Here is a 27,959-nt window from a genome sequence, read left to right as displayed (position 1 = left end):
ATAATTCGGATATATTTTGAATATATTTTACAGCTTGTATTTTTCATACACAGTAAGTATATTTCTCATATGTTCCGGTTATATTCCATAACTTATATTTATCATATAAAATAAATACATTAATAATATATTTTACTTTTATTTGAAATATATTTCTCATATACCAAAAACGGCCAAAAGTTCAGTAAACCGAATATAATTTGCTTACATTTGAAATATACTTGGAATATATGCAAGTATATTTTGAATATAATTCAAATATATTTCACATACAGTACAACCTGGTTATAAGTTACTCGATTATAAGTTACTTCCCCTCAATTTCTTTTCACTCTTCTCGGAATGGTTCCCCCACTACAGTTTTACTGACAACGTTTTTCGGTTATCGCTGATGAGTTTGTTCCCGCAGTCCTTTTATAAGTTACTCTTATATGAACTACATATACACAAATAACAGCACTATTATACGTAAAGAAATGACAAACGTCAAGTAACTTATAAAAGGAGTGCGGGTGCAAACACGAACACGATGCACACATACGCATCAAACCGAGCGATCTCGGAGTAAAACATAGTGGTGGGGGACAAATTTTTCCGAGAATTTTTTCTCCTACAGCCCCAAACAGTAACTTATAACCAGGTTGTACTGTATATTTTGGGTATAAAATGAAATATATTTTTTTTATGTTCTATTTATAAATTTTTTTCGTGGGGGCAGGCAGACACTGTGACAGACCGGCACAGATTGAAATAAGAAAAGCAACGATCTAGAACTATAAATCCAATTAATTTAACCGAATAAAAGTCTTCGGAGCCAATCAACCTGGATGGGTTTCAAGGGCTTTGAAATTTTCTCGGTTAAATTTATCTCTTTGTCCGGAGAGTCCAGATTCCATTTAGAAGCTCTAACATTTTTATCACTCATTTCCATTACTTCATCACTCTGAAACACATTAAATATTTCTTCAATTACTTATAACTTATAATACATTTTTCATAACCTAAGTTGAGATTTACAATATCAAATAAATAATTCATCCCTTATTTTTTGTATTATAGTAAAAAAAACTACCGAAAAGGGAAGACCCGGGGTCAAAGATCGACTGAAAAATTAATAAATTTTTTTTTGACTGTATAATTTTAGTTTTAATTCAAGTTAAGAACTCTGAGGTTATTGCACTCTCAATTTTGACCCCGTCAGAAGAAACATTTTTAAATAATTACGTGCTGATTGCAATTTATAATTATGTCTGCAATTGACTAAACGCGTAATAAAAAACTCATTAAATTTTACAACTCAGAAACACAGAGCTGGATTCGAACTGTCGAACTGCTAATTGAAAGCTTGCGATCTATCGAGTTTGTACAACTCTATTCGATTTATCTACTGTCTCATTACGCGGACTTAAAAGTATGAAGACATCCGTATAGATCGAGCAAATTGATTAATTAAAATACTAGAAAATAATATTAAGAGTTTAAAGTATTTTTTTATTTGAGATTAAGTTATAGGATATTTTTTCTTAATTAAAAGAAAAGAAATTATGGCAATTGAATTTAAAAAAAATTTCTTTTAATTGTGGAAATTTTTAAGATGCCAAAAAATTGTAAGGATATTTTTTTGTAGAAAATTTAACTCTTTATAAAAATTTTCTTATGGATTTTTTTGTACTTTTGTTTTAAAAAAAATTTTATTTAAAAAACCTCAATAATTGAGTTTTAACAAAAATTATAATCTTTAAATTGCTCAGTACAATATCAAGTAGTTAATATTTATGAACTTGAAAGTAAAAAAGAAAACTTGAAAAATTATACTAATGAAAATAAAAAATATTGTCCTGAAAAAAATTGGGTAAAATATTTCATTTAATTTGTTAATTTTTTATTGAATAAATCATCAATTTTCCTACGAAAAAAGTATGAAAAATTAGGTTGAATCACAAAATTAAGGATAAATCCGATTGTAGTAAAGTAATCATTAATTGTTACGTTTTTTTAAAATGTTCAATTATATTTTTGTTCATGGTAAAATTAACTATTTTTTGTAAATATTTGCAAGAAAATGTACTGATTAAATGGGATATTTTTCATGTTAGGGGCCATTCATTAATTTCGCAAGGACAATTTTGGTGACTTTTGACCCCCCCCTCCCCTTTCTTACATAAGATTCTGTCTTGATCTTCTAAATAATAAACTATTGTGTTAGAAAAGGATCATTTTCACTAAAACTTACAGTTCAACGTGTATCCATCATTTTTATTTTTTAACAAGTAATAATTAAAATATTAATTTTAATTTAAAATGTACACGGAAAGAAATACATTGCGGATATCACTATGTCACTATGAGTGTGAACACTATACTGTATGATTTAGAAGATTTTGATTCGATATAAAAATCGTCAGCATAGATGATTTGGCTATGGTGGGAATAGTAACATCAGCAATAGTTATAGCTGATACGCCAATGTCACTATGGGCGTCAGACCCATAGTGACTGGCGACATTTACGATGCTCCTGGCAGAACAGTCTATCCGTTATTGTTATATCTCTTATGCTGATATTAGAGTAGTAACAAAATTAGTTTAATTAATTGAATGGGTTATGCACTGATAGAAGGATTTATTAACTGTTAATAATTTAATTTATTTGAAGACAATTATTTAATTTATTAAATTTTAATAAATATTTTTTAACATTAAATAAATATCTATTTGGGTGGAAAGTACATTTGTTAATAGTTAATAAGTATTTATTAATAGTTAAGAAATATTTATTAACAATTAGTAAATATTTTGTAGAGTGAATTTGTTTCGCTTGCAATTTGCAATGTCATATGATATAAAGAAAAGATGGCTTACAAATAAAAATCATCTTTATAAATTATTTGCATTAATTATATTACATTATAATAACATTTATTATAAAATACCAAATTCTATCACAGCTCATAATTATCTTTTATATTTTTAAATATTAAAAACGTTAATTTATTTAGTGAATTTAATTATTATCATGTATTCCAGCTATAGGGTTATAAAAAGTGTCAAAAGGAAATTGCTATTTTTACTTTTTATTTTAAATAAATATTCGTTAACAGTTAACAAATGTTCATTAACCATTAATAAATATTTTTAACAGTTAATAAATTGTACTAAACAAATTACTTATTAACTGTTAATAAATATTTGTTACCTGTTAACAAATATTTATTAACATTTAATAAATAATTTATAAACTGTTAATAAATATTCATTAAATCCTATGATGTTAAAAAATCATTTATTAACAGTTAATAAAGCTTATTAAATATAAACAAATCCTTCTATCAGTGTGTTCGATGAAAAATATTTAAAAATTTTGTATTAAACTAGTTTAATGTTACAATTAATTTCAAAGTAGTTTTACTAATTTATGAATTTTTATGTCGGTACAGTAGTTGTACCCATGAAATATTGGCCGTAATTCGATAGAATTATTGATTGTCGCGCTAAGTAATATCGCGGGAAAAACTAGTAGCATTGCGACATCTGCGATGCACTATGGGGCTGGCGGCAATGCTGTCACGTCAAGCCTCCTATGCGCCCGTGTAATAGCCCTGATAGCCACCTTACCTATAACTTACTGTCAATCTACGTCCGCAATTTGAAGCAAACTTGACGGAAAGAGTTGGCAAAGCGAGCGATTACCTATTAGTTACCTATAACTTACTCTGCAAATAGACGTCAAAAGTTACTGTACAAGTATTTCCGTCAAATTGTAGTAAAGTTGAAAGGTAATTTAACGACAAGTGTGATTGTTAATTTGTATTCAAGTTGCGGCCGTAGATTTCCGTCAATTTGCTTACAACTGTTGTTGAGTGAAGAATTACCGCCAACTTGATGTATAAATTAACTGTAACTGCTGGAAGTCAACAATTAACTGAGAAAGCGCTGGCTATCAGGGAGACGCAAAGATTTTGGTACCATACAGTATAGTAGATAATCCTATATGCATAGGGCTTACAGCAATGCAATACAACGACATAGGGATATCCGCAATGTATTTCTTTCCGTGTACTATGATTTTTTCTATAGAACCAAACATGGAGAACAATAAAAACACCTGAAATTTTAATAAGTTATTTTTTTTTTCCAATAAGCAACAAAAATTATTGAAATAAAATAAAAATTCGACTGTACACTTTAAAATTAAAAAAACTATTTGGAATCCAAGATGGAATTAGATTTTTAATATTGAATTTTGATTCACGATATATTACGCAAGAATGAATTTCACCTCCCTTCCCCCCAACATAATGACATGTAGAGATTTTCTTAACCTCCCCTTTCCCTCAATACCCTTACGTAATTAATGAATGGCCCTTTATCACAAATATTCCTCAGTTAGGTCTTACTACCTGCCGGTATGATATATCCTTAATTTTACATTAAAATAATTTTGTTTTTAATTATTTTTTAAATTTTACATCATAATAAATTTTCTTTATTTCTCTATTTAAATAGTTCTGTTTATTTCTGATAAACTTCTATTTATTTCTGATAATTGATAATTAAATAATAATATAATTCCATAATTTTGAATTAAGTTGTAAAAAAATGTATGACCAGTTAGTATACTAAGTTATAATGAGTTATAACTCATATTTTTGTTAAAAACTAAAAAAAAATTTTTGAATTTTAATTTTAAATATTACTAATTACTAATTTATAGTTAAAAAGTTTTAATAAAAATACCAACTATTGTCCTAAGCATATTATAATTATTTTCATAAATTCTGGTTCTTCCATTTAAACGTGAATATGGTTGATCTTTAGTACCATGAATAATCAATCTCACATCATTGATTGTTCCATTATTAGACTGCGGACCAACCTGGAAATAGTTTATTATTAAAATACTGAAAAGAAACCTTTTATAAATAAACTCTCATTTATTTATCTACAGATTTTGGATTGATAATTTTTATTATTCACCCGAACAAGAGTGAAAAATAATAATAATAATAATAACAAGAGACACATCAAGTCTATTATTTACATTGTCAATAATATGAAGAGTCCAAGTGCCTCTTGGGTCCTCACCCCAGGTTGCAACTGACATAAATTTCCAATTTTTAAATCCGTCTTGAGAATCGTCGAGCTTGCGACGATTCAATATTTTTATTCTAGTGCCTGGAAAAATATATTAAACATTAGATAAGCGTCCGAGAGCTCGCCGGGAAAATGAATAAAAAAAATATACGTCAGCAATGATATTAAAAATATTAAATGTCTAAAAAAAGAATAATCGTAAAACAGTAAAAAATATTAAATATAATATTTCTTACCGGTAGGTGAGGTCAAATACATTTCAAGAGCTCCGCGAATAGTGTATGTAAGAGTTATTTGAATTTGTACGTGTTCTAGAAAATCTACTTCTGCATCTTTATCCTCGCAGCCGTTCACGTTGAACGATAAAATCCCAGATTTACCGTAAGCTATATTTTGTGAGCTGAATAGTAAAATATAAATAAACAAATAAAATTTTTATTTATCGAACGATTTTTTAGTTTTTTCGCCGCTGGAAGGGAAAAAAAAAGATAAAAATATAAAATATAAAACGAACGTTTTTACGACACATTTTTTTCGACCGTAAACTACTGTGTATAGAATAGAATTTTTTTGTCACAAAAAATTTTATTATTCTTTTATGCAATGAGGATTCAAAATTGATATGATATGGATTTTGCAGTTATACTTTTAGCATTCGTTTGGATGGCTTAATAACTGAACATTTGATACGCTGACTAGGGGATTTATTAATTGGTAATTTATTTATTTATTCATTGATTATAAAAAAATATTTTTTAACTTTTGATAAATAGTTTTTTGGGAAAAAAACTACACTTAATAAATTAATAATAATTATTTCATCTATTTAAATTATGGGATTATCAAAAATTTCAAAGTAGAATTTTTGAACTCACTTTTATTCAAAGGTCTACATAAATATTAATTAACCGTTAATATATACTCATTAATTACTATTTAGCAACCTTGCAGTCACTGTGTGACCGCTGTGACTTGTGAACTATAAATAAATAAAATTTTGCTTTATTAAACAATGACTTTTGTTAAATTGCACTGTACTTTTTTAACTATTGACTTTTTTAAAGATATAAGCTCATCTCGATGTTACATTCATCAAGAGCTTTCATTTGAGTACCCACATGCATTTTCATATATTTTTCATATATATACATATATATAATACATATAAATATATGAAAAATTGATGTGGGTACTTAAATGAAAGGTCTTGATGAGTGTAACATTGGGATGAGCTTATATCTTTAAAAATGTCAATAGTTCACAAAATATTTGTTAAAATGTCCTGTTTTTTCTTAACTATTGACGTTTTTAAAGATATAAGCTCATCCCGATGTTACACTCATCAAGAGCTTTCATTTGAATACCCACATGCATTTTGATATATTTTTCGTATATACATATATATAATATATATAAATATATGAAAAATTGATGTGGGTACTCAAATGAAAGGTCTTGATGAGTGTAATATTGGAATGAGCTTATATCTTTAAAAATCTCAATAGTTCACAAAATATTTGTTAAAATGTCCTGTTTTTTCTTAACTATTGATGTTTTTAAAGATATAAGCTCATCCCGATGTTACACTCATCAAGAGCTTTCATTTGAATACCCACATACATTTTTGATATATTTTTCATATATACATATATATAATATATATAAATATATGAAAAATTGATGTAGGTACTCAAATGAAAGGTCTTGATAAGTGTAACATCGGGATGAGCTTATATCTTTAAAAATGCCAATAGTTCAAGAGATACAAGGTAATTTCTTAACTAGGTATCTAAAGATAGAGAATTTTCTAATGCAGCCTTAATATTTATCATAATAAATTGACTATTGGTGAGAATGATATGCAACCTTGAGAATGATATGAAACCTTGAAAAGGCACAACTCCAGGTCAAGTCCTTTCCAACGATACCAAATTTAAACATAAAAACCCATTTTATCATATAAATACACTGGCCACAAAATTTTGCTTATTCTCTTAATAATAAAGATAATAATCTATTAGTAATTAATATTTTGTGTTCAATAAACGATTTCTTAATTTTTGATAAGAATTTTTTTAATTATTCATAAATATTATCACACACTGAAAAATTTCCGGATTTAATGCAGTGGATGACTTTTAATTGATTTTATCACTGCGGAGTGAATTTTTAATATTTTTTTTTATTAAATAAAAATAAAAAATTTTTTTTACTTGTTTAAAAATTACAAATTGCGTATTAAGAAATTTTATTAATTAATATAATAATTTTATATAAAAAATAAATTCAAATTTTTCAAAAAAATTGCACGATAATAATTTATTTGTTACAAAATTCTTAAAATTGCCATTAAGATCGATTTTTTACAGTGTAGTTTTTTGAATATTAAAAAATGTGTATTGTTGATATTTAATTGAAAATTTTTATATCAAAGTTACCTCTGATGACTTTTAAATGCACACACAATTTTATCAGGAACATTTGTCCAGTTCGCAGCAGCCCGAACTAAAGAGTAGGCGTTCATTAATCCAAAACCGAATCGTGGGTTGAACCAATAGCCAGCCGAATTTTTTTTCCATCCAGGATTATGCCTGCAAATAAACAATACTTCATAATTAATAATTAACATGAAACTTTTCTTTTAAATACTGCACTTTTATTTAATTTAAAATAGAGCATAAAATAAAATTAACGTAAACTTTTATGAAAGAAAAAAAAAGACTACGGAGTAAAGTAAAAAGAAATTTAACATGATTAAAGACGAACTTTTAAGTTTTCACCTTCTGTTGGACCTTTTTTCTGGTTTCTTAAAAGCAAAAATAATAATGAATTTAAGTTTAAGGAAGTCTGGCGAATTAAAATAATTAAAAGATGAAGATAAAGTTTTCAACAAGAAAAAATAAATCTTACTTGAGTGGACTGTATTCTGAAGTCTCGACAACGAGATGCTGAGCGTCTCTCCAAGTGAGCTCTTTGCTTGGTAAAAGACAAAATTACATTCATATTTATTATTTATTCATTATAAACGCTTAGATTTAAAATTAAATCTCGCAGATATAGTGTCAGTAAATTTTTCGCTACTCGTAATTTTTATGTTTGAGCTAAAAAAAAGTGTAATTACTTGACTTGTAATGCCAAAGCGAGTATTCCAGCAGCGAGTGGAGCCGAAGCGGATGTTCCTGTGTGATGAGTGGTACATTTGTTTTTCAAATCTGTCGTAGCCTAGAAGAAGAAATAAAAAAAATATGTGTGTGTACCAGAGTATACAGGTAAGAAGTGAAACTTCTTTATGACATACACGGAAAAAACAATATGACACTGATTATAATCCCAGATTATACTCAGTGATATCTGTAGTGAAAAAAAATTTTTGATAGCTAAAAAAAAATCCAGATTATACTGCGTGATATCTGGATAATACTCATTATAATCTGGATTATACTCATTATAATCTGGATAATACTCATTATAATCTGGATTATACTCATTATAATCTGGATTATACTAGCTACTATCTGAAATTTTTTTTCACTCAATATAATCTGGGATTATATACAGTATAATCTTGTTCTTTCCGTGTATCATGTCTTTACTATTTACAACTTCACAGAAATTGGGTCGATAAGGCTTACGAAAAAAAATTTTTTCCGTATTAAATTAAAGCTATTTTAGTATTATAGCCATGCATACAAATAATATGAGTAATTCATTTTGTCATTGCTCTTATTATAATTATTGTATTTCATCAATTATGATCGCATCATAATTACCATTGTTGTCATTATTTAGACTCTGCCATTATTTAATCTAAAAATTAGTTAATCAGTTTACAAAAATTATGTAACGAACTTTAATATTCATACTTCATGTCAACTTAGTAAAAATAATTCAAAGCAGAAATTTAATAACTTACTTAATTACACAAGTTATGAGTAAATAATTGGAATTATCTATTGAAAGTCATACAATTATATGATGACAGTTAATCTTGTAGACATGCAATGATTTTATAGAATTCAAAATGAATAAATAAATCATTAAAAACGAATAATTAAAAAAAATGTACGTATACATATTTTTATTTTCTAATTGTATTTTGTTTTATTTTTAAATTATTATTTAATTTGTTTTTTTAATTATTTTTAAAATTAATAATGTTTACTAGATTAATTCTTTACGTCGCTATACTAAACTTTGATAAAAAAAAAAAAAACAACATGGCGCGTAACCGAAAATCGTGACGATTTTTTTTTACATTGCTATAAAATTTCTCTCATACGTCGATAAAGAAGTTTCACTGCAAAAAAAAGTTTGGGACATTTAAAAATATATGACTCATTATTTTCACGGAATTTTTATTAAACTCACAATCATTTGATCATGGTAAGCCCCACTGCTGTAAGTAGTAGCAAGGGTTGCTGGACACTTTTCCCCGTACCAGGGAAATTTTCCAGTCTGACTAGCAGAGCCGACGGCAATTGTGAAAATGCTTCCGACGTAACCGTCGCAGTTGCAATCGTCTTTCTGGGATCCCCCGTTTCCGGAGGCCCAGACGTAAATGTTTCCTCTGCCGTGACGACCCTAATAACATTTACTGTATTACACAAATTAAATCTTACACCCGTCTTAAATTACCCTCACTAATGCTATAACTTAAAATGCAATATAACGTAATCCAACTGATCTCTCTAGTTGAACATAGCATTAGCCGACGTTCTTCTATACTCAAAGCTCTCTCTACTACACTTTTTTCCGCCTAATGTTTTCCACTTTAAACTCCGAAGCTTAATGGTCCTACGATCCAAATCTGCAGAGCCTTAACTACCCTGTAATTTATCTTCAAAAAATTAGCAGTGAGAAATTTACCCTACTGAGAGTTTTATTTTTAATTAATTAGAGCTGTTGATACTAATTGTTTATTTATTTACTAAATTATTTAATTTACCCGAGGAGAATAAATTAATTTTTTTTTTTTGTGAAAATACAAAATTTATGGTGAAAAATTGGAACTTTGGCGTTACCTGTCACTTCTTTAGGATTTATGAGAAAACTAGTTTATTCAAGAGAAATATTCTTCATCTAAGATTATTAAGATCAAATAAAAATAATTTTAATTGAAAATTTAATCGACGTCTAAATAGAAACTGTTTAAATTCTTTCAAATTTCTATTGATAAATTTTATTTGGACTAAAAAAAAAAGGTTATGTGATTGAAGAGAAATGTTCTTCGTCTTATAAATTATTTTGAAAAAATTCAAAATCTGAAGATCAAAAGTATATTTTTTTTTATCAATAAATCAAATTTTTCATCGAAATATACTTTTTTCCAAAACTGAGATTAATTTTGTTTTTTACTTATTAGAAACAAAAAAAAAATTAAAAATAATTCACAACGATTTGAGCTAATTACTACACACTGAAAAAAAAAATTAACTTGATTCAAGAGAAAAATTCTTGAATCATATGACCCAAATTTTACTTTTTGTAATTGAGTATTTTAGTTTATTCGTTGTTAATTACTTAAAAATTAATAGAAACAATTATTGTTATTAGTGCGGCGATTATTATTTAATTATTGTATTTATTTAGTTAATAATTTTATATTATTGTTACCGAAGGTATGATTAAATTAAGAAAATAAGCGTGTGAGAAATTATTACGAAGCCGAGCGAATTAATTGTAAAAGAAATTAAAAGACTGGGAAAATTATTCTAAGTTCCGAACAAGATTTAGTATGGGAAAGTGATGAATGGATATAAAATGAAAGAAATGACGATTATTATTTTGTAAGAAATAAATTAGGTAAGCGAAAATTTTATAAGTCCCGAGGACAATTTAGTATGGAAAAATCAACGAATGGATATATAATGAAGGAAATTGCGATTAAAATAATAAAGAATTGTGAATTTGACGAAACGAATGGATAGAGAATGAAGAAAATTGCGATTAAAATAATAAAGATTTGAGTTTCAAAAATAAAAACTTAGAATTTGGCGAGACGAATGGATAGAAAATGAAGGAAATTGCGATTAAAATAATAAATAATTATTTTTGAATGCTAGTTCGAGAACACCGGACAGGTGTCTAAAACGACTCTTCCTTTTCGTTACAAGAGAGTTAGGCAAGAAATGATAAAGGCCAAAATTTGGCTCGATAAAGCAAGCAGTTCTTTTTCGGGAGAATTACTCGGGCGAATACTCTTCACCAAGTAATTCCAGAGGATGATACTCTACCTGAGTCTGACCAAGGCCCAGGTAAGTATCATGAACCGACCGGATGAAAGTGCTTCTCCCCGTGCCGAAGCCTTCAGCTGAGGTACGGTAGGTGATCATAAGCCGTGTAGGTGGGGGCGAAGAGGACACTCTCCATTCGCTCTCGGGGTAGAGGTTTAGGCCCAGGGGTGACGGCTAGTCTCCTGGGGAAGCGGGGAACCAGTTTTGAAGTTTAGTTCGCGATTTTGACGCTCACGGCGAGTGAGAGTATGTGTGAGAAGAGTGTTCTAATATATTGTTTATATTGTTTAATTTGTTTATATTGTTTATATCGTTTATTAACATGATCAGGCCAATAAAGAGGTTTTTCTTTTTTTTCTTTGATTTATTTAAAATAAAGTGTTTTGTTTATTATTTTGTTATTGATAATGTAATCCCCGTTTATGACCCTGGACTCCGGCGAGCAAATTTCGAGCCGGGGACAAATAAATTATTTTATTTTTATAATTTTGAAAACGTGGACGTTACAATCAAGAATATAATTTTGAAGAGGGTAATTGAGGAGCTGATTTTCAAAAAGGTATCTTTTCATATTTTAAAAGAGCAGTTTTTTGAACTTTTAAATATTAATTCTTCGAGAATTATAAAGATTTTTAAATAAAAATCGAATTGTATCTTCATAACCGATATCACTTTATAGCTAAATTAAAAAAGTTCAATTAAAATATTTGTAATTATAGATAACCAGTTTTTTGTCTCGATTAATCAAAAATGAAAAGATACCCTTTGAAACTCAACTCCTCAAACCCAAATCCATCAATTACGGAAAAATCCCCACTGAGTAGGTCCCCCCCTTTCCCCTATCCGTTCTTTCCCAACTCCCTTAAAATTTGCTTTAATATGGCTCTTTACCGTAAGATGGACGGTGGCGTTGTTTGCTCGGTGGGTCTTATACACGTGACTGAATATAGTAGTCAGTACTTGTCTCGGATAGCTTAACTGGTAGAGCCCTTGGCGCGTAATCGAGAGATCTGGGTTCGATTCCCAGTCTGGGCTGTCTGATTATTTTTTCAATTACGGAAAAATCCCCACTGAGTAGGTCCCCCCCTTTCCCCTATCCGTTCTTTCCCAACTCCCTTAAAATTTGCTTTAATATGGCTCCTTAATCAAGTAAAATTTTCTTAAATCAAGAATTTTTTTACTCAAATCAAAAATATTCTTCAAAAGTTCTTCAAAATTATATACTTGATTCAAGAATATTTTTTTTTTCGGGGCATAGATATATAAATATACACTTTGCAGAGATTTGATCAATTTCATTTTTTTTTTAAATAAGGATGAACCCGTTTTGAAACTATTGGAGACTTATTTTTGATCAGACAGATAATAAAAGCGAAATCGAAGGATTATTGGTATTGTTGAAACAAATTGGTAATATCTAGAATGAATATTACGACGAGAAAAAAATTTTTAGTTGAAATAGAGGTTATTTTGTTTAAAAATAGTAAAGTAAATGTTTATATTGATAAAATTATTGAAAAGGGAATTTTCATCTTTGTTTTACTTTGTTGATTTTGTGGATGAATTTTTCGAATTAATTCAAACAGAATATCTAAAAAAAAAACTTACAATTTTCAAGAGATTATTTTTCTAAAATCAAGAAAAATTTTTTTTCAGCATAGCTAAAAATTACCTGACTGACTCCGCGTTGCAAAGCTTCATTGGCAAGCCTTCCAGGAGCTTCAAGACTCCTTCCATCATCAGCAGGGCCCCACGAAGCCGTGTATATATCAATATAATTTTGGTTGTACCCCAAAGCTTCCCCTTCAACCCTATCATTCACAGTTCCATCGAGTAATTTAATTCCACCGATTGAAGCTTCATGTGCAATTCCGACACCACATTTGAGATTGTTGGCCTCCATTGCTATTTCTCCGGCACATCTTGTTCCATGAGCATTCACATCTACTTAAATTAAAAAAAAAGAAAATCAATTGGTGTTTAATCAAATCAACGAGTGTCTGATGACTTTGAATATATTATATATTGTTTAAATAAAAATAAACAGCGAAAGCTGACACCTGTTGCGTCGTAGCGGGGGATCGGATCGTTATCCCTGGCATTTACGTCATAGCTGATCAGAGGATCCTGGAATAACAAATTGGTTGATAAAAATAATAATCGTGTGTCCGATCGGGGTTGTTGGCGGCTGCTGGAATAACAGAGATAAAGCGGGGATGTTATCTTACGTAGTTGTTCTTGAGATCATCGTGGGTGTATTCCAGCCCGTCGTCGAGAACCGCCACCCTTATCCCGCGACCTGTTATCCCCTGATGATAAAGCGGGACTACGTTCAAATCTAGCTTGGGTAGTTCTTTGCTGCTGCGCGTGTCTTGCTGCAAGTTTTTTTGTTTGTTCATAGATGGCATGTTTAATTTAATAGTTTTTTTTGTTAAAATTTTGTTGAAATTAAACTCTTTAGATTTGTAATTTTTAAAAACGAAATCATTTTTACACTGATGAAAAAATTAGGTGATTATTATTAATTTGTTCTATAAAAAAATTTTTTTTGGGATAAAATTAATATTTACAGTATTTTTAGCAATCATACACAGAAAAAAAGGTTCACTTGAGCTAAGAAAATATTTTTCTTCCTAATTAATTTCTTGAGTGAAAAAAAAAATTTTTTTTGTCAAGAAATTTCATTTATTCCAACAAAATTAATTCTCTTGCTTTAAAAAATACGTATCTTGATCCAAGAAAATTTATTTAAGTCAAGAAAATCTTGTTGTTTTGAGAAAATTCAGACCCTTGCTCCAAAAAATTTAGTTCTTGATAGAAGTAAATTTTCTTGTCTTGAGAAAATTTCTCTCTTGCTCCAAAAAATTAAATATAAAGATAGAAGTAAATTTTCATTAATATTTTTATTGACTAACATGTCAAATGGGAAGATCAAATAATATTTCATCATTTTTTTTCATTCAATATGTATAATTGCACGCTAAAATAATATAAAATGGGTATCAAATATTCAAGAGAAAAATTTTCTCAAGGTGAGAAAATTTTTTTTTCAGTTGAAGTAGGTGGCGCTGGTTCTCTAAAGTATCTAAAAATCTTGATCAAATATAAAAATTTATCGTATCAAGTATTTATAATAATTTGAATTAAGAAAAAGTGACTTCCACCAAGAATAGAATTTCAAGAAAAATTTTTACTTCCGCCAACACAACTTCGGTCTTCCTTCAGGCATCCGAAAATTTTTTTGAGCCAAAAATTTTGCTCTCCAGTCAAGAAATTTTTCTTTCTTGAGGCTCATCAAAAATAGTAAAAAAAAAATTTTTAAAATCTGTAGATTTATATAAAAACATTTTTTGGTCTCAATAAAATTTTTTTTTTAACATTAAAAGCTTGTTAAAATTTGTTTTCATAATTATTATTGTAAATTCGTAAAAAATTAGCAATTTAAGAAGAAAAATAGTTCAAAATATTAATTTTTCGATTTTTTATACTAAAAAATTCCATGAATTTTAATAAATCAATTATTAAAAATTAACCCGATTGAAGAAAAAATATCTTGATCCAAAAAAATCTTTTTAAAAAATTTCTTTAAATTAAAAAAATTCCTGACAGTGAATTAACAGTTATATCGACGGTCTAATTAGCAATTTGTCTAACTTCTTATTTTTTAGAGGGTGATTTTTAAACATTTTGATGTAGCAGTAGTCGAATTATAAATTATTTGAATGATATAAATCAAAATACTATACCTTTATTAGATATTAATGATATTAAATGGTTTTTTACAGTGATAATAAATTTTTAACTAATTGGTTTTATCGTAAAAATTGAAGATTTTCTAAAATGGAGTTAGACAATTTGCTAATTAGAACGTCGATATATCAATCAATACTTGAATTAATGATAATAATAAAAAATAAACGTACCAAATACCACTCCTTATTCCACAATTCATCATTAAAAAGCTTATCATTATCTTTTCCATCAAAATTATAAAACCTATCAGCATAATTTCTATACATAACATCGTTGACATGAAAAATTCTTTTATTCCGAACCAGCGGTCTTTCCTCCTCCGGAATGTCAACAAAGTCCCTTTTACTGCGCGTTAAAGTTTTCTGTTGGTCCGCCCAAATAATCTACCCCGAAAAAAATTTAATAATTAATTCCTCCCCTTTAAAAAAAATTAATTAATTACCTCCGAGTGTGAATTTAAGTCCTTAGTAAATCTGTTGGCTCTCTTCTGAACAGTGTTTTCCTCTCGGTGCCACAGATAAGTATCTTCGAACCCGAGGACCTAAAGGAGAGAAAAAAAGACAAATTAAGCGGCGAAATAAATGAAATGAATAAATAAAGCGATACTTATAAAGTATTTGATATCCCAGTAAATAATTTATCAATTTTTTGTTCCCAGCGAAATGATATGAGACGTTTTTATCGATGGTGGAAGTCTATATTGCGGTGAGTTGTTTTCGTTGGGGTGACTTTTATTGGAGGGCGTTATATACTATAAGGAAAGTTGTGAAAATGTATCACGGGTGACGAGTTTTGATTCAGTCCTAGGGGACCTCGGTATTGGGATGTCAGGAATGTCTAGTTGGTGAATAACTTTATTATACAATTGCTCAAATTCATCCCATTTTACTCTACAGTTGATACAATTTATGAATATATATAGATATAAATGTATATGTGTAGAGTGTACATTCACAATAAGGGTAAAAGGTGTACTGTACATCTACATAACGACTGCAATCGTTTAAAAAGCACGTTCTGCGGTTAATACTATTACAATTTACGGACTTGATGTTGTGAATAACTTAACTGTGAGATGGCTATTGTACGTGACGATACTATTCCTATTGGTTTTTATTATTTACGAGAAAAGAGGTGAGTTTTATACTAGAAATAAATGTCTCAGTCAATAAGAGGATGGAGCAGATATTTTTAGTTTTATTGGCAAGAAAATAGTTTTATTGTCACGCTTTTGTTAGTTCACAAAATCGAGATAGTTTGCGTACCATTTCACAGATGATTTAATCAAGATTAATTTTGTGCTCTTAAAATATTTATTTAGGATAAAAATGAAAACTAATAGTTTAAGTAGTCAAATATTGCGAGGGACTTAATAAATAAAAATTAAGAATATTTTTTTTTTAATGGAAAATTAAATTGGTTAAAGCAACAACTGTTTTAGACCTTAAAAATTTATATACTGAAAAATTTATTACACTAATAATAATTATAAAGTAAAAAATTTTTGTTAGTGTCAAAAAAAATTTTGTCTTAAATAATTAACACTTTTTTGTGGTAATTTTAAAGAATTAATTCATAAAAGTTAAATATTTAACCCAAAAATTTTTAAAATTAAATTTTTTGACGCAATTACGCAAAATTTTTTACTGTTCAGTTGATTTAAGGAAGTTCGGGCGTAACTAATGAGTCAAAATAATGTTAAAATTTTTTTTTAATTTTAGTCTTCCCAATATTTGTCAAAATTCTTTATTTTAATTTAAAATAATTCAAACAATTTAATAATTGATGATTTTTACTTATTTAATAAAGTAAAGTAATAAAATGACTTTCGTATTTATTACTTGCCGAATTAAATAAACAGATTTGGCAATAGTGCGTTAGATTATACCGATTACAGAGACGTGGATGAGTGTGTGAGTTAAACATTTCTCTCTCTGTAACTATATTTCTATCCTTTTCTTTTTTCTCAGCTGTTGACGCGATGTCAAATCTTTATTCGAATAAATAGCTGACGATAAACGAGTTACAAACATAAAATTTGACTTTAAATATTTCAAAAATTATATCGGTAATATATTATTATTAAATTGTTTTTATATTTTGCAATAATCCAAGTTTCTTGTGTATAGTTTTTTATCCGTTAAAGTTGGGAGGTTAATATTGAAATAAATAATTAAAGTCTCAACAAAAGTTTGTCCGCCATAATAGCCCGTGTATAAGGAGATAAAATATGTGATTTTTAAAATTTAATATCTAAGTAACTAAACGGTGAATCTTTTTTAAATATTGGGATTAGATAAATTACGTATTTATTTATACGTATACTTAATTTCAAAGCTCAAAGTTGGAAATTATTTCTTACATTAGATTCGCTCGAACCTCCTTAAAAGAAATATTTTCGAAAAAAATTATTTTAAAGATAATTAGTTATTTTAAGTCAAAAATTTTTTGCCTTAAAATTCGTTTTTTCTGTAAAGAGAAATTTTAAATCTAAAGATCGAGAAAAATTTTATTTACCTTTAAAAATATAAAATTTTTGATTTAAGACCCAATTTTATTATTTAGAATACCAATTAAATAAAAATATATTTTTCTCGAACTCTTTATATTATAATCTTAATTCTACTCCCAAATTCCTTGAATAAATTCAAAGTAAAATTAAAATTTCAAAAAAAAATATTTTTCTCAAATAAACTATTTTTTTTTGCAGTGTGTAAATAATAAAACTTGCATAAAATTACTAAACCATTATATAAATTTCGTCTTACGTTAATTAATTTAAAAAGCTATTATATACTTGATGTGAAAAAATGAAAATTCTTATATCTCATGAAAAAAATAACCAGTTAATATTAATTGCGCTCAAGATAATTATAATTAATGTAAACGTTTAAATAAAAGATTTAAGAGCATCCGAAGTGATTTTAATTAAAATAGCGACTGAGGGCCAGAGAAGAAGTGAGAGATGGAAAGTAATTAGCAAAGTGATAGAGACATTGGAGGATGAATAGAATCTAAAATAAAGAAAGAGGAGGCTGGATAAAAAGTAAAAGTAAATAAACAGCAAGGATCAAGGTAAATGTAGATGTAGATGTAGATGTAGATGTAGATGTAGATGTAGATGTTAGACTTTTCATTGGAGACTGACGACGCCTGCGGAGGCTTAGAGACAAGGGATTACACTGGAGACTGGTGGGAATCCGATCAAAACAAATGGACTACGAAAATACTACTCGACCCTATACACGAGAAGGAAGGGTACACAGTATTCTCTTCATCGTCCTTCTATTCGGTCCTTCCTATTCTCCCGGTATGTAGAATGCTGTCTTTATGTAGAATGTAGAATGTGAATGTACAAGACACAGCATACAAAAGCTCCCCGGCTCCATCCTCGTCAATTCCCTCAGCTCTTCACCCCTTTCTCTTCACCAGTGTTCTTATTCTAAAATCGCGTCCTGTCAACCTCCCGATTCCCCGAGGACCTTCACTGTCTGCCTGCCTGCCTGCCCGGCTGCCAACAAGAACGAAGACACAATCTGAATACTCGATAAGATGAATCACTTGGTTGATCGTCAGGCAATGACTCCGCCAAGAGATAAATGACATTTTAAGATTATACTTTTTTCATTTCCTAAACTTTTTATTATCAAAGTGATTAAGCGATTTATCCTTCGATTCATTTTATATTTAAATTGAATTAATTATTTTTACAAGTCATCTAAGGAATACTTTATTGTTTTGGGAATAAAGAATAATCAAAGAATGTTGAGGTTAATTAACTAATTTTAATAAACCAGTTTCTTTGAAATAAACTTGAAATTCATTAATTTTTGTCTATACTATATGAGGCCTAGAAGTTATAATATGCTTAGAACTTGCTCGGATGACACTGATAGAAGGATTTGTTAACATTTAAGAAGATTTATGTTAATAAATGATTTTTTAAGATTAGATGATTTAATAAGTAGTTAGAGAATTATTTATTAAAGACAATTTGTTGTTTGTTGATAAATATTTTAGTATAAATAATATTGAGGTTATAATTGAGGATGGTTTTACTTGTATCACTGTAGAGTGTTTTACAAGGGAGGGTGGGGAATTATTGTCTCTCCACTTTTTTCTCCGCTATATAGTCTCTCAACCCCGTCATTATAACTCTCAACCACTTTTTTGTCCCCACCCCCCTGCATGTCGGGATTTTTTCTTTCATGCCCGACACACATGTGCTGCGACTGTGGCCGACTTACGCGTTATAATCAGTACCTGCATTTGCATTACGGTCTTAAATAGTATGGAGGTACTTCTATAATGACATTTTACCTCCATAACTATATGGGAAAACCACAGAAAACCCGACCGGTACAGAGGCTGGCAATGAAACGCACATATTCTTAGTTTATAATCATTGAAAAATATTGGTGCGTGCCGGAATCGAACCCTGGTCCCACTCTTTCGAAATGCAGGTACCGAGCCGATTAGGCTATTGTCAACCTTAGTATAAATAATATAAATTGAATAGAAAATTTTAATAGATCAGTTACATTTATAATTTTTTTATGCAAAAATAGAGATAATAAAATAAGTAATAAAACTATCACTGATAAAAAAATCAACTTGACTCAAGAGCCAAAATCTTGAACCAAGAATACCATTTTGAAGAAAATGATTTTTTTGAGTCAAGAGGATAAATTCTTGAGACAAGAAAAATTTACTTAAGGTAGTACGGTTATGAAAGCAATATTTTTAGAAATCACCGAAACTTTGAAAATAAGTTATTAAATGCATAATACATATGTTGTTAAGATTTGAAGACAATTTACGGTTCCTAACTTGAAATCATTGCAATTGAAAATGACATTTTTGTACATGTAACATAGGAGAAGCGTGGGAAAATGACAGTATTTTTAATTTTTTCCATCGAAGGAATTTCACCACTTTATCGAAAAACTAGTAGATTGAAGAATATGATATTTCGAACAATTAAAAATTAAAAATGAAAATTATTCACCGTGTAATTTTTGAGATTAATTAAAATAAATTTCACTTTAAGAGGATTATTTTTAGGAGAGGGGGTACGATAGTGAGCAAAAATTTTTTATCTGGACTGTCGCGGAGGTGCTACCATAAATCAAGAATAATTTTTTGACAAGAATTTATTCTCTTGACTCAAGAAAATCATTTTCTTCAAAATGGCATTCTTGTTTCAAGATTTTGGCTCTTGAGTCAAGTTGATTTTTTTATCAGTGTGTAGACGTTATTAGTGACAGAATTTTTATTATAATAGAAAATTAAGGAATTATTTGTGTATAAACGATCTTGTTAATAAAAAAGATGAATTATTATTAAAAAAAAATTTATTCACTCTTAAAAAATATTTAATTATATTTAATAAATCGAACAAAGTGTTTCCAAGTAAACAAATTTATTAACACTTAATAAATTCTTCTATCATTGTATCTATTTTTTACAACAAAAGTGACTAAATAGTCAAGTTCAATAATAAAACTCTAATACAAAAAATGGCAATATTACCTCGGTAATTTTTACCGCGAAGATTACCGACTCGGTAACTTTACCCGACAATTTTTCTATGGCAATGATTATTTACATATTTCTTCAAAATTATCAAAAAATTCAAATATTTGATTAATTTATTTTCGTTAGACAATTTTTGAACCAAACCATACTTCAATAATAACCCCGAAGTATAACTAAATACTGCAAATCATAACTTTGATCATTCAAAATCTCTAATTTCTACAAAAAAATTCCTGGTTTTCAAAATAATCTACGATGATTCCAGCCCAAAATAGCAAACAAACTTCCCCCTCTCTTTTAAAGTCGAAATTTCAAATGAAATATAAATGAATTAGCAAATTTAATCAGCTTTTAAATCAAAATACTGAACCATTTTCACTCAGACGTGATTCTCTGGAAAGCTCCTTTTACTGAAACATATATAAGCAGAGGAACCGGAGACGTAACTAGGCAACAAAGTGAGAGAATAACGCCCGGTTGTTTCTATTACACACTTGCACTTCTGGCCAGACTATAGAGTGTAGTGCCTGGTGTTACTATTCTGCTTACAGTTTTACCTGGTAGACCACCTTATCTGGTTGTACCTTTCTATCTCTTGCTCTGTACAGCTCTATCCATTTTATTCCTAGTTCTAGCTTGACTTGTTCACCGTTCTACCAACTCTGTCCATTGTACACACTATAAACCCACTTTTGCCTTTCTGTACCCTGTACACCATTATATCCAACTATATCCATTACAAGCCAGTCTTTGTGGCAGACCACAATTCACGGTGCGTGTCTGTCCCGCTACTACCTTTGTAAAGCTCATACCAAGCGTAATTATTTCATATAATTAAACCCCTAGTTTACTCGCGACACGACAAATATTTATTACACGTTTTTCACTGCAGATTCGCTTCACTTTTTTTATTGAATATTATATTTGTTAACGCGGCTTGCTTGAAAGACCCAACGCGGCTTTATTCAGATTTCGACATTTCTCTTACAATTCTAATTATTAAAAACTTTTTCTTTATACCTCGGTCGAAAGTACGCAAATTTTGCACCTTTTTAAAGCAGAAAGTTCAACATTCGTGCATTGGTAAAGCTGCATATTCACACTCTGTAACAGCGGGAGCAAATATTATTTCATTATCCCAACTGACATTAGTCATTTGTTACTATGTTTTGTTTACGCTGGTTATTTAGGATTGATGACAGTAAGATACAGTTATTGATAGTGACGGGTGTAAAATAGATAAAATTTATTTATTTAAAGTATCATTGAAAAAAAAAAATGATCTCAACTGACGAATCTGCAGACGAAGAGGAGATAGTGAGAAATTTCGATAATGAAGCGAAACTAATTACCCAATCAGATACATTGCCAAAAAAGTCCGCTGATCGGTATAAATTAGTTTATGAAAATTATAAAAATTGGCAATTAACTAATCAAGGCTCTCTATCAAGTTCAGAAGAAACAAATTTAGTCGTATATTTTAAAGACTTGAGTAAAAAACTTAAACCTTCCACTTTATGGAGCATGTGGTCGATGCTGAAAAAAACACTGTATACACAAGAGGATATTGATATTACTAAATTTTATAATTTAAAAAGCCTAATCAAAAATAATTCTAAAGGTTTTAAGCCGAAAAAATCGTTGACCCTTAAGTGGGATGAAATTTCAAGATTTATGAAAACAGCTCCAGATAACAATCATTTTGTTTCAAAGGTTAGTATTTATAATAATTTTTATCAATTTTTTTTTATTAATTTATATGTTAATTTTTCGAATACTTCAAGGTTATACTGATATTTGGAGTTTGTGGAGCTCTGAGATGTGACGAGATCAGCAAACTTAAAGTGCAAGATGTCGAAGATCGTGGTAAAAAGTTCCTGGTTTCTATCAATGAGACAAAAAATGATGTCCCTCGCCAGTTTGTTATCGGAGAACCCTTTTACAATAGAGTCAAGCAATATATTGAAAAGAGAGCCAAAGAATCATTCACCGACAGATTTTTCATCAAATATCAGAATGGAAAATTTTACCAACAAGTAATCGGCAGAAACAAAATTGGGGAGACACCGCGCGCTATAGCTTCACATTTGAACTTACCTAATCCCAAATTATACACCGGACATTGTTTCCGAAGAACTGGCGCAACTCTGTTGTCTGACTCGAGGTGCTAATGAGACAATGTTAAAACAACTCGGAGGTTGGAAGTCTACAGCAATCGCTCTAGGTTACTTTTATTTATTTAATTACAAAATTTTATTTAAAAATCTAAATAACACCCTTTTTTAAATGCAAATTTTATTTATAAATAATTCGTTAATCAACAGCGTATGTGGAAAATTCAATGAAGAATCGGGAAAAAATATATGAGAATATAACTCATGGATCAGAATTCTCTCGAACTAATCATCAATCATCGAGATCAACTGATCCACCACCATCTACATCAACTGATCCACAACCAACTAAACCATATACATTAACAAGTTCATCAACAAACATCATTGAAGCTGAAGTGATAATTCCAATGAATGATAAGACATCTCCAGATGGTGAAATGGAATGCGATCACTTCTCTGATGGTTTTGAGATTAACGAGGAGGAGTTACTTGAAATCGATAAACTAGAACAACCTAAACTTAATTGCAGATCACCTACACCTGTTTTCACAACAGCTAACAACAAAAAAATACTTGTAATGCACAATAACCGATCAACAAAACCACCAGTTACAGTTTTCTCAGAAAAATCAGAGAATACGCCACCAGGAAAACAAATCGAAGCTATTGGAAGTGGAACCCAGCATCATTTAAATAAACAAAAATCAAAATGTCTTTCTGTTGATGAAAATCCACCTAATTTATTTCAAAACTGCGTATTTCATGGCGATATAATAAATAATTTTTATTATACTTGTAACCATGGCGAAAATGAGAAAAAAAATGTACGCAGTAGCAAAAATTCAATTTAATTATTATTAATTATTGTTAATTTTCAGTTAAAATGCTCTTTTTTTTATTTTTATATTTGTTGAATTCCAGAAATTTCAGTTTTATTTAAGCTAAAAACGTTTCAAATAAAATGTTGGTCAATTATCTACATTGATTTTTTTATTTGATGCCTGCCCCCCCGACCAGCAGCACTCGCTTCGCTCGTGCCGCAAATGTCGGGGGCAGGCATCAATTTTTTCTCAATCCAATACATTATAATATTTACGTACTTTCGACCGGCTATAAAGAAAAATAGTATACACCACACGGGCAGAAGTTTGAGAGCTCTGAACTGAGCGCCATGATGCCCTCGGCTACGCCTCGGGCATCATGGCGCGCAGTGCAGAAATCTCAAACTTTCTGCCCTGGTAGTGTAATATACTATTTTTACGATAGATTGTATGGAAAAAAAATATGTACACGGAAAAAAGTAAACTGTAAAATTCACTCGGATTCCGGTTAATTTTTATAGTTTCAAACAGTAAAGCGGACATCCATGTGGTGTATGTGTAAGGTGTTAAAAATTCCGGTGTTAAATTCAACACTGAAATCGGTGTAGCACTAACACCGTTCGCGGTGTAAATTTTTTTTTTCGGTGTTAAATCGGTGTTATAAATTTTCCAGTGTTGATAATATTTTAATTAACACAATTTTTATAATTAAACTTTTTATGTTTAATAATTAAAAATAAATAATCAAAAAAGTTAATATTTAATTTAGAAAGTTTAAAATAATTGAGGTTATAATTGAGGATGGTTTTACTTGTATCACTGTAGAGTGTTTTACAAGGGAGGGTGGGGAATTATTGTCTCTCCACTTTTTTCTCCGCAATATAGTCTCTCAACCCCGTCATTATAACTCTCAACCACTTTTTCGTCCCCACCCCCCAGCATGTCGGGATTTTTTCATGCCCGACACACATGTGCTGCGACTGTGGCCGACTTACGCGTTATAATCAGTACCTGCATTTGCATTACGGTCTTAAATAGTATGGAGGTACTTCTATAATGACATTTTACCTCCATAACTATATGGGAAAACCACAGAAAACCCGACTGGTACAGAGGCTGGCAATGAAACGCACATATTCTTAGTTTATAATCATTGAAAAATATTGGTGCGCGCCGGAATCGAACCCTGGTCCCACTCTTTCGAAATGCAGGTACCGAGCCGATTAGGCTATTGCCAACCTTATAAGTTTAAAATAATAAAATATTAAATAGATAAAAATTTTTAATTAAAATAAATACACTGTAAAAAATTTCGATGTAAAATGGATCCGGAGCATTTTGGGAGCATTTTGGGACATCATATAAATAATCGAAAACTTCAAAATAGTGAATTTTAGTAATAATTTCATAACTTTTAAGTATTTTTTTATGATTTTCGGAATACTTCTAAGATAATTTTAGAATCAATGCAATTTATTTGAAGCGATTGATTTGAAATTTTGCCCTTAAAACTTATGTGGAACCTTTTTCGAATAATCTTAAAACATTTTTTTAACTACTTGAGAACAAATTTTGAATACTTTTGAGACATTTTTCGGATATTTTTGAGACAATTTTGGAACATTTCTTGGATAGTTTTAGAGTGTTTTTACAACAAATTTGAAACATTTTTAGAACAATTTTACGACAATTCTGAACGTTTTTTAAACGATTTTCATAGAGATAATTTATTTTTGCACAGCCGTAGATTTGTCCCGAAATTAATGGATGAAAAATTTTTTGGACAATTTTAGGACGTTTTTGGGACAATTTAAGAATTTACGAATTACCCATTTACGGTGAAATTCAAAGAATTTTCTTTTATAATGATAATATAATGTTGTTTTGTAAGCTATGAGAGACTATGTGTTACAATATGAGTTTATGTGCAAATGAAATATCTGAAAAAAAGCAAAGTTATCAAATTATTTATTTTAACATGTTCAAAACATCCATTATATTATGAGAAACATTATGGTTACGATAAAAATAATTATTATATTGTTCCTAAACATTTAATATTGTAAATATTATTTTACTTGTTGTATAACATTCATTAAATCAATTTCTGCGTAATTTTATAAATTGAAAATTCTTAAATAAATGTTACTTGTCTCATTTTGATAAATATTGAATATTAATTGTAATATTCATACTCCGATACGGTGTAAATTTGTTCTACTGTTACACCGGTATTACACCGGTTACACCGATATTACACCGGATTTTTAACACCGCAAAAGAGCACCGTTACACCGGTGTTAATACACAGGTGTTACATAGCGGTGTTAAAATGAGTCCATTTTAACACCGCTTTTTTTACAGTGTATAAATATTACAGAACTTAATGTAGAAAGTGAAAAAGCCACAATTTATAATTTAATGTCAAAAATAAGTGATTAATAGCTGTCACTATAGTAAATAACCATTCTCTCATCTTAAAAAATTACAGTTTCAAACAGTAAAAATTGCCATTTCAATACATAGTCCATACCATGAGGAGAAGGGGGGACTCAGTTGAGGAGAAAGGGGTCTGACTCTGGGAGAATTTAACATTTGAAATAGTAAAAATTCTACAGTCGACGCTCTCTGTATTGGACCTCTCTTTATTTGACCGCTCTCTGTATTTGACCACATTCTTCCTCTATATTTGACGATTTTACACAGCTCTTATGGACAAGGACGAATCAAATACAGATAATGGTCCTGTACGGGCGAGTCAAATACAGAGAGCGTTGACTGTACTCTTAAAATATATATTTTACCAGTCCAAGAAAGTCAATAATTATAGTTTGATTTTTAGCGTTGCGTTTAAAATTTACCATTTTACTTTGTAAGTATTGACGTTGCTTGTATTAGAAATTTAGCAACTGTATTTTATACTTTTTACATATAATGCGATTATTTTTTAGGTACGAAATGATAAATATCAAAGTAAAAATTATTAATTATTATACTTTAACATTTTCGACATTCACATCGCGAATATTACCGTTTGAAATAGTAATTTCTTCCATGTAAAGAATAAATTATAGCATTTAAATGATAAATATTACATAGTGATCATTAAAATCACGATTTTACTGTTTGAAATGGTAATTTTTAGTAGTTGATCATTACTTATTATAAATCGACTATTATTTATTACAGTTTACTTTTTTCCGTGTAGCTTCAGTTTATCAAGATGGTGGCGATAGATTAGCTTGCATACTTCAAAATGGCGGCGTAGCGCTGAAGTAAAAAAAAATTGCAGCGAAGAGTTGAAATAAAAAAAAAAAAAAAAGAAACACCTGAATATAAATTTGAAAATAAATCATAGGGTATAGATAACTATCTTTTTGTGACATATGCACATTTATTTCCGGTGTTTGGTGAACACTTGAAAATATATTGGCTCTTATCGGATTATCTTATTATACGTTTTATCTTTATCCTTCTATTTATTTTTTTATACTATGGTTAAATAATCTTGTGTATATAAATATCTCTACATTAATAATAATAAAAAATTTAATTTTTAGTTCAAGTAGTTTGATATTTTTTAAAACTTTTGGATAGTCTTTTTAGTTTGAAAGAATTTATTAAATTAAGAATAAAAGCTGGACTTGAGCTTTAATTTTAACGAAACAATGATTTAAGTTTATAATTAAATTCACGCTTTATTTAACTTAATGCTAGAGCTCAAAAAGAGTTGACACTTTTTAATTGCTAAGTTTGTTTTCTGTATGCATAAAATATACTTTAGTGAAGTATACGGAAAGTAAAATTATTTAGAAGAGAGATTTACTGTGTAAAATTTTCGGGGACTTTTTTTACACTTTTTTCTGCGTATAAATTGAATTATTGATAAAAAATAATTTTTTTAGTTATTTTATTAACGAAAAATATTTTATTTGTTTTGCTTTTTTCCTCAAAAAAAATTTTTAGTGACTTGAAAATTTATATTACTCTGAAAATAATTAAAAAAAAAAAAAGTTTTAGCTCCCAAAATTTCTTCTCACAGAAAAAAAGACATGAAAAAAAGTAAAGTGTCATTTTGACGAAAAAAAAATGTGGAAAAATTATAATTTTTATAAATTCTGTCATAAATAAATTTAAAAAAATGTAAAATTATATTCTAAATTGTAAAATTAAATTTATCAAAATTTTTTTCCCATGCTTTATAACAGAATATTTTTGAAAAAGATTAAAACTTACCAAGCCAAGATTTTTATAACCATGTTGAAGAGCTAACAGTGAAGCTACTTGATTTCCACCTTCTACTTTCACTACCCATTCTTCGTAATTATTTTTCTCGGGAGTTTCAATCGTTGATATGCATTTTGAAATAATTATTAAAATACTAAAATTTATAACAAACTTTTT

General features: G+C 29.0%; 2 protein-coding genes across 2 annotated transcripts; one reads left to right on the top strand and one right to left on the bottom strand.

The window, feature by feature from the left end:
- Positions 1–269: 269 nt before the first annotated feature.
- On the bottom strand, positions 270–27,959 carry LOC123261175 (neuroendocrine convertase 1-like; the record flags this gene model as incomplete). Its single annotated transcript, XM_044722689.1, has 14 exons — positions 270–943; positions 4,741–4,875; positions 5,041–5,174; positions 5,330–5,493; positions 7,532–7,684; positions 8,004–8,069; positions 8,215–8,315; positions 9,462–9,674; positions 12,999–13,270; positions 13,387–13,453; positions 13,555–13,701; positions 15,250–15,462; positions 15,522–15,620; positions 27,792–27,959. Coding segments are annotated over 14 exons (2,085 nt in total), but the record flags the coding sequence as incomplete, so codon positions are not given.
- Positions 22,794–23,338, top strand: LOC123261176. Its single transcript, XM_044722690.1, has 3 exons — positions 22,794–22,841; positions 22,942–23,166; positions 23,264–23,338. The coding sequence occupies exons 1-3, from the start codon at positions 22,796–22,798 to the stop codon at positions 23,311–23,313; spliced, it is 321 nt and encodes a 106-aa protein (XP_044578625.1). The 5' UTR covers positions 22,794–22,795; the 3' UTR covers positions 23,314–23,338.

This window comes from Cotesia glomerata, linkage group LG3 (assembly GCF_020080835.1).
Source record: "Cotesia glomerata isolate CgM1 linkage group LG3, MPM_Cglom_v2.3, whole genome shotgun sequence".
In the NCBI taxonomy this organism is placed as follows: Eukaryota; Metazoa; Arthropoda; class Insecta; order Hymenoptera; family Braconidae; genus Cotesia; species Cotesia glomerata.
Note: the sequence above shows the minus strand (reverse complement) of the source record. Positions and strands in the feature narration are given on the sequence as shown.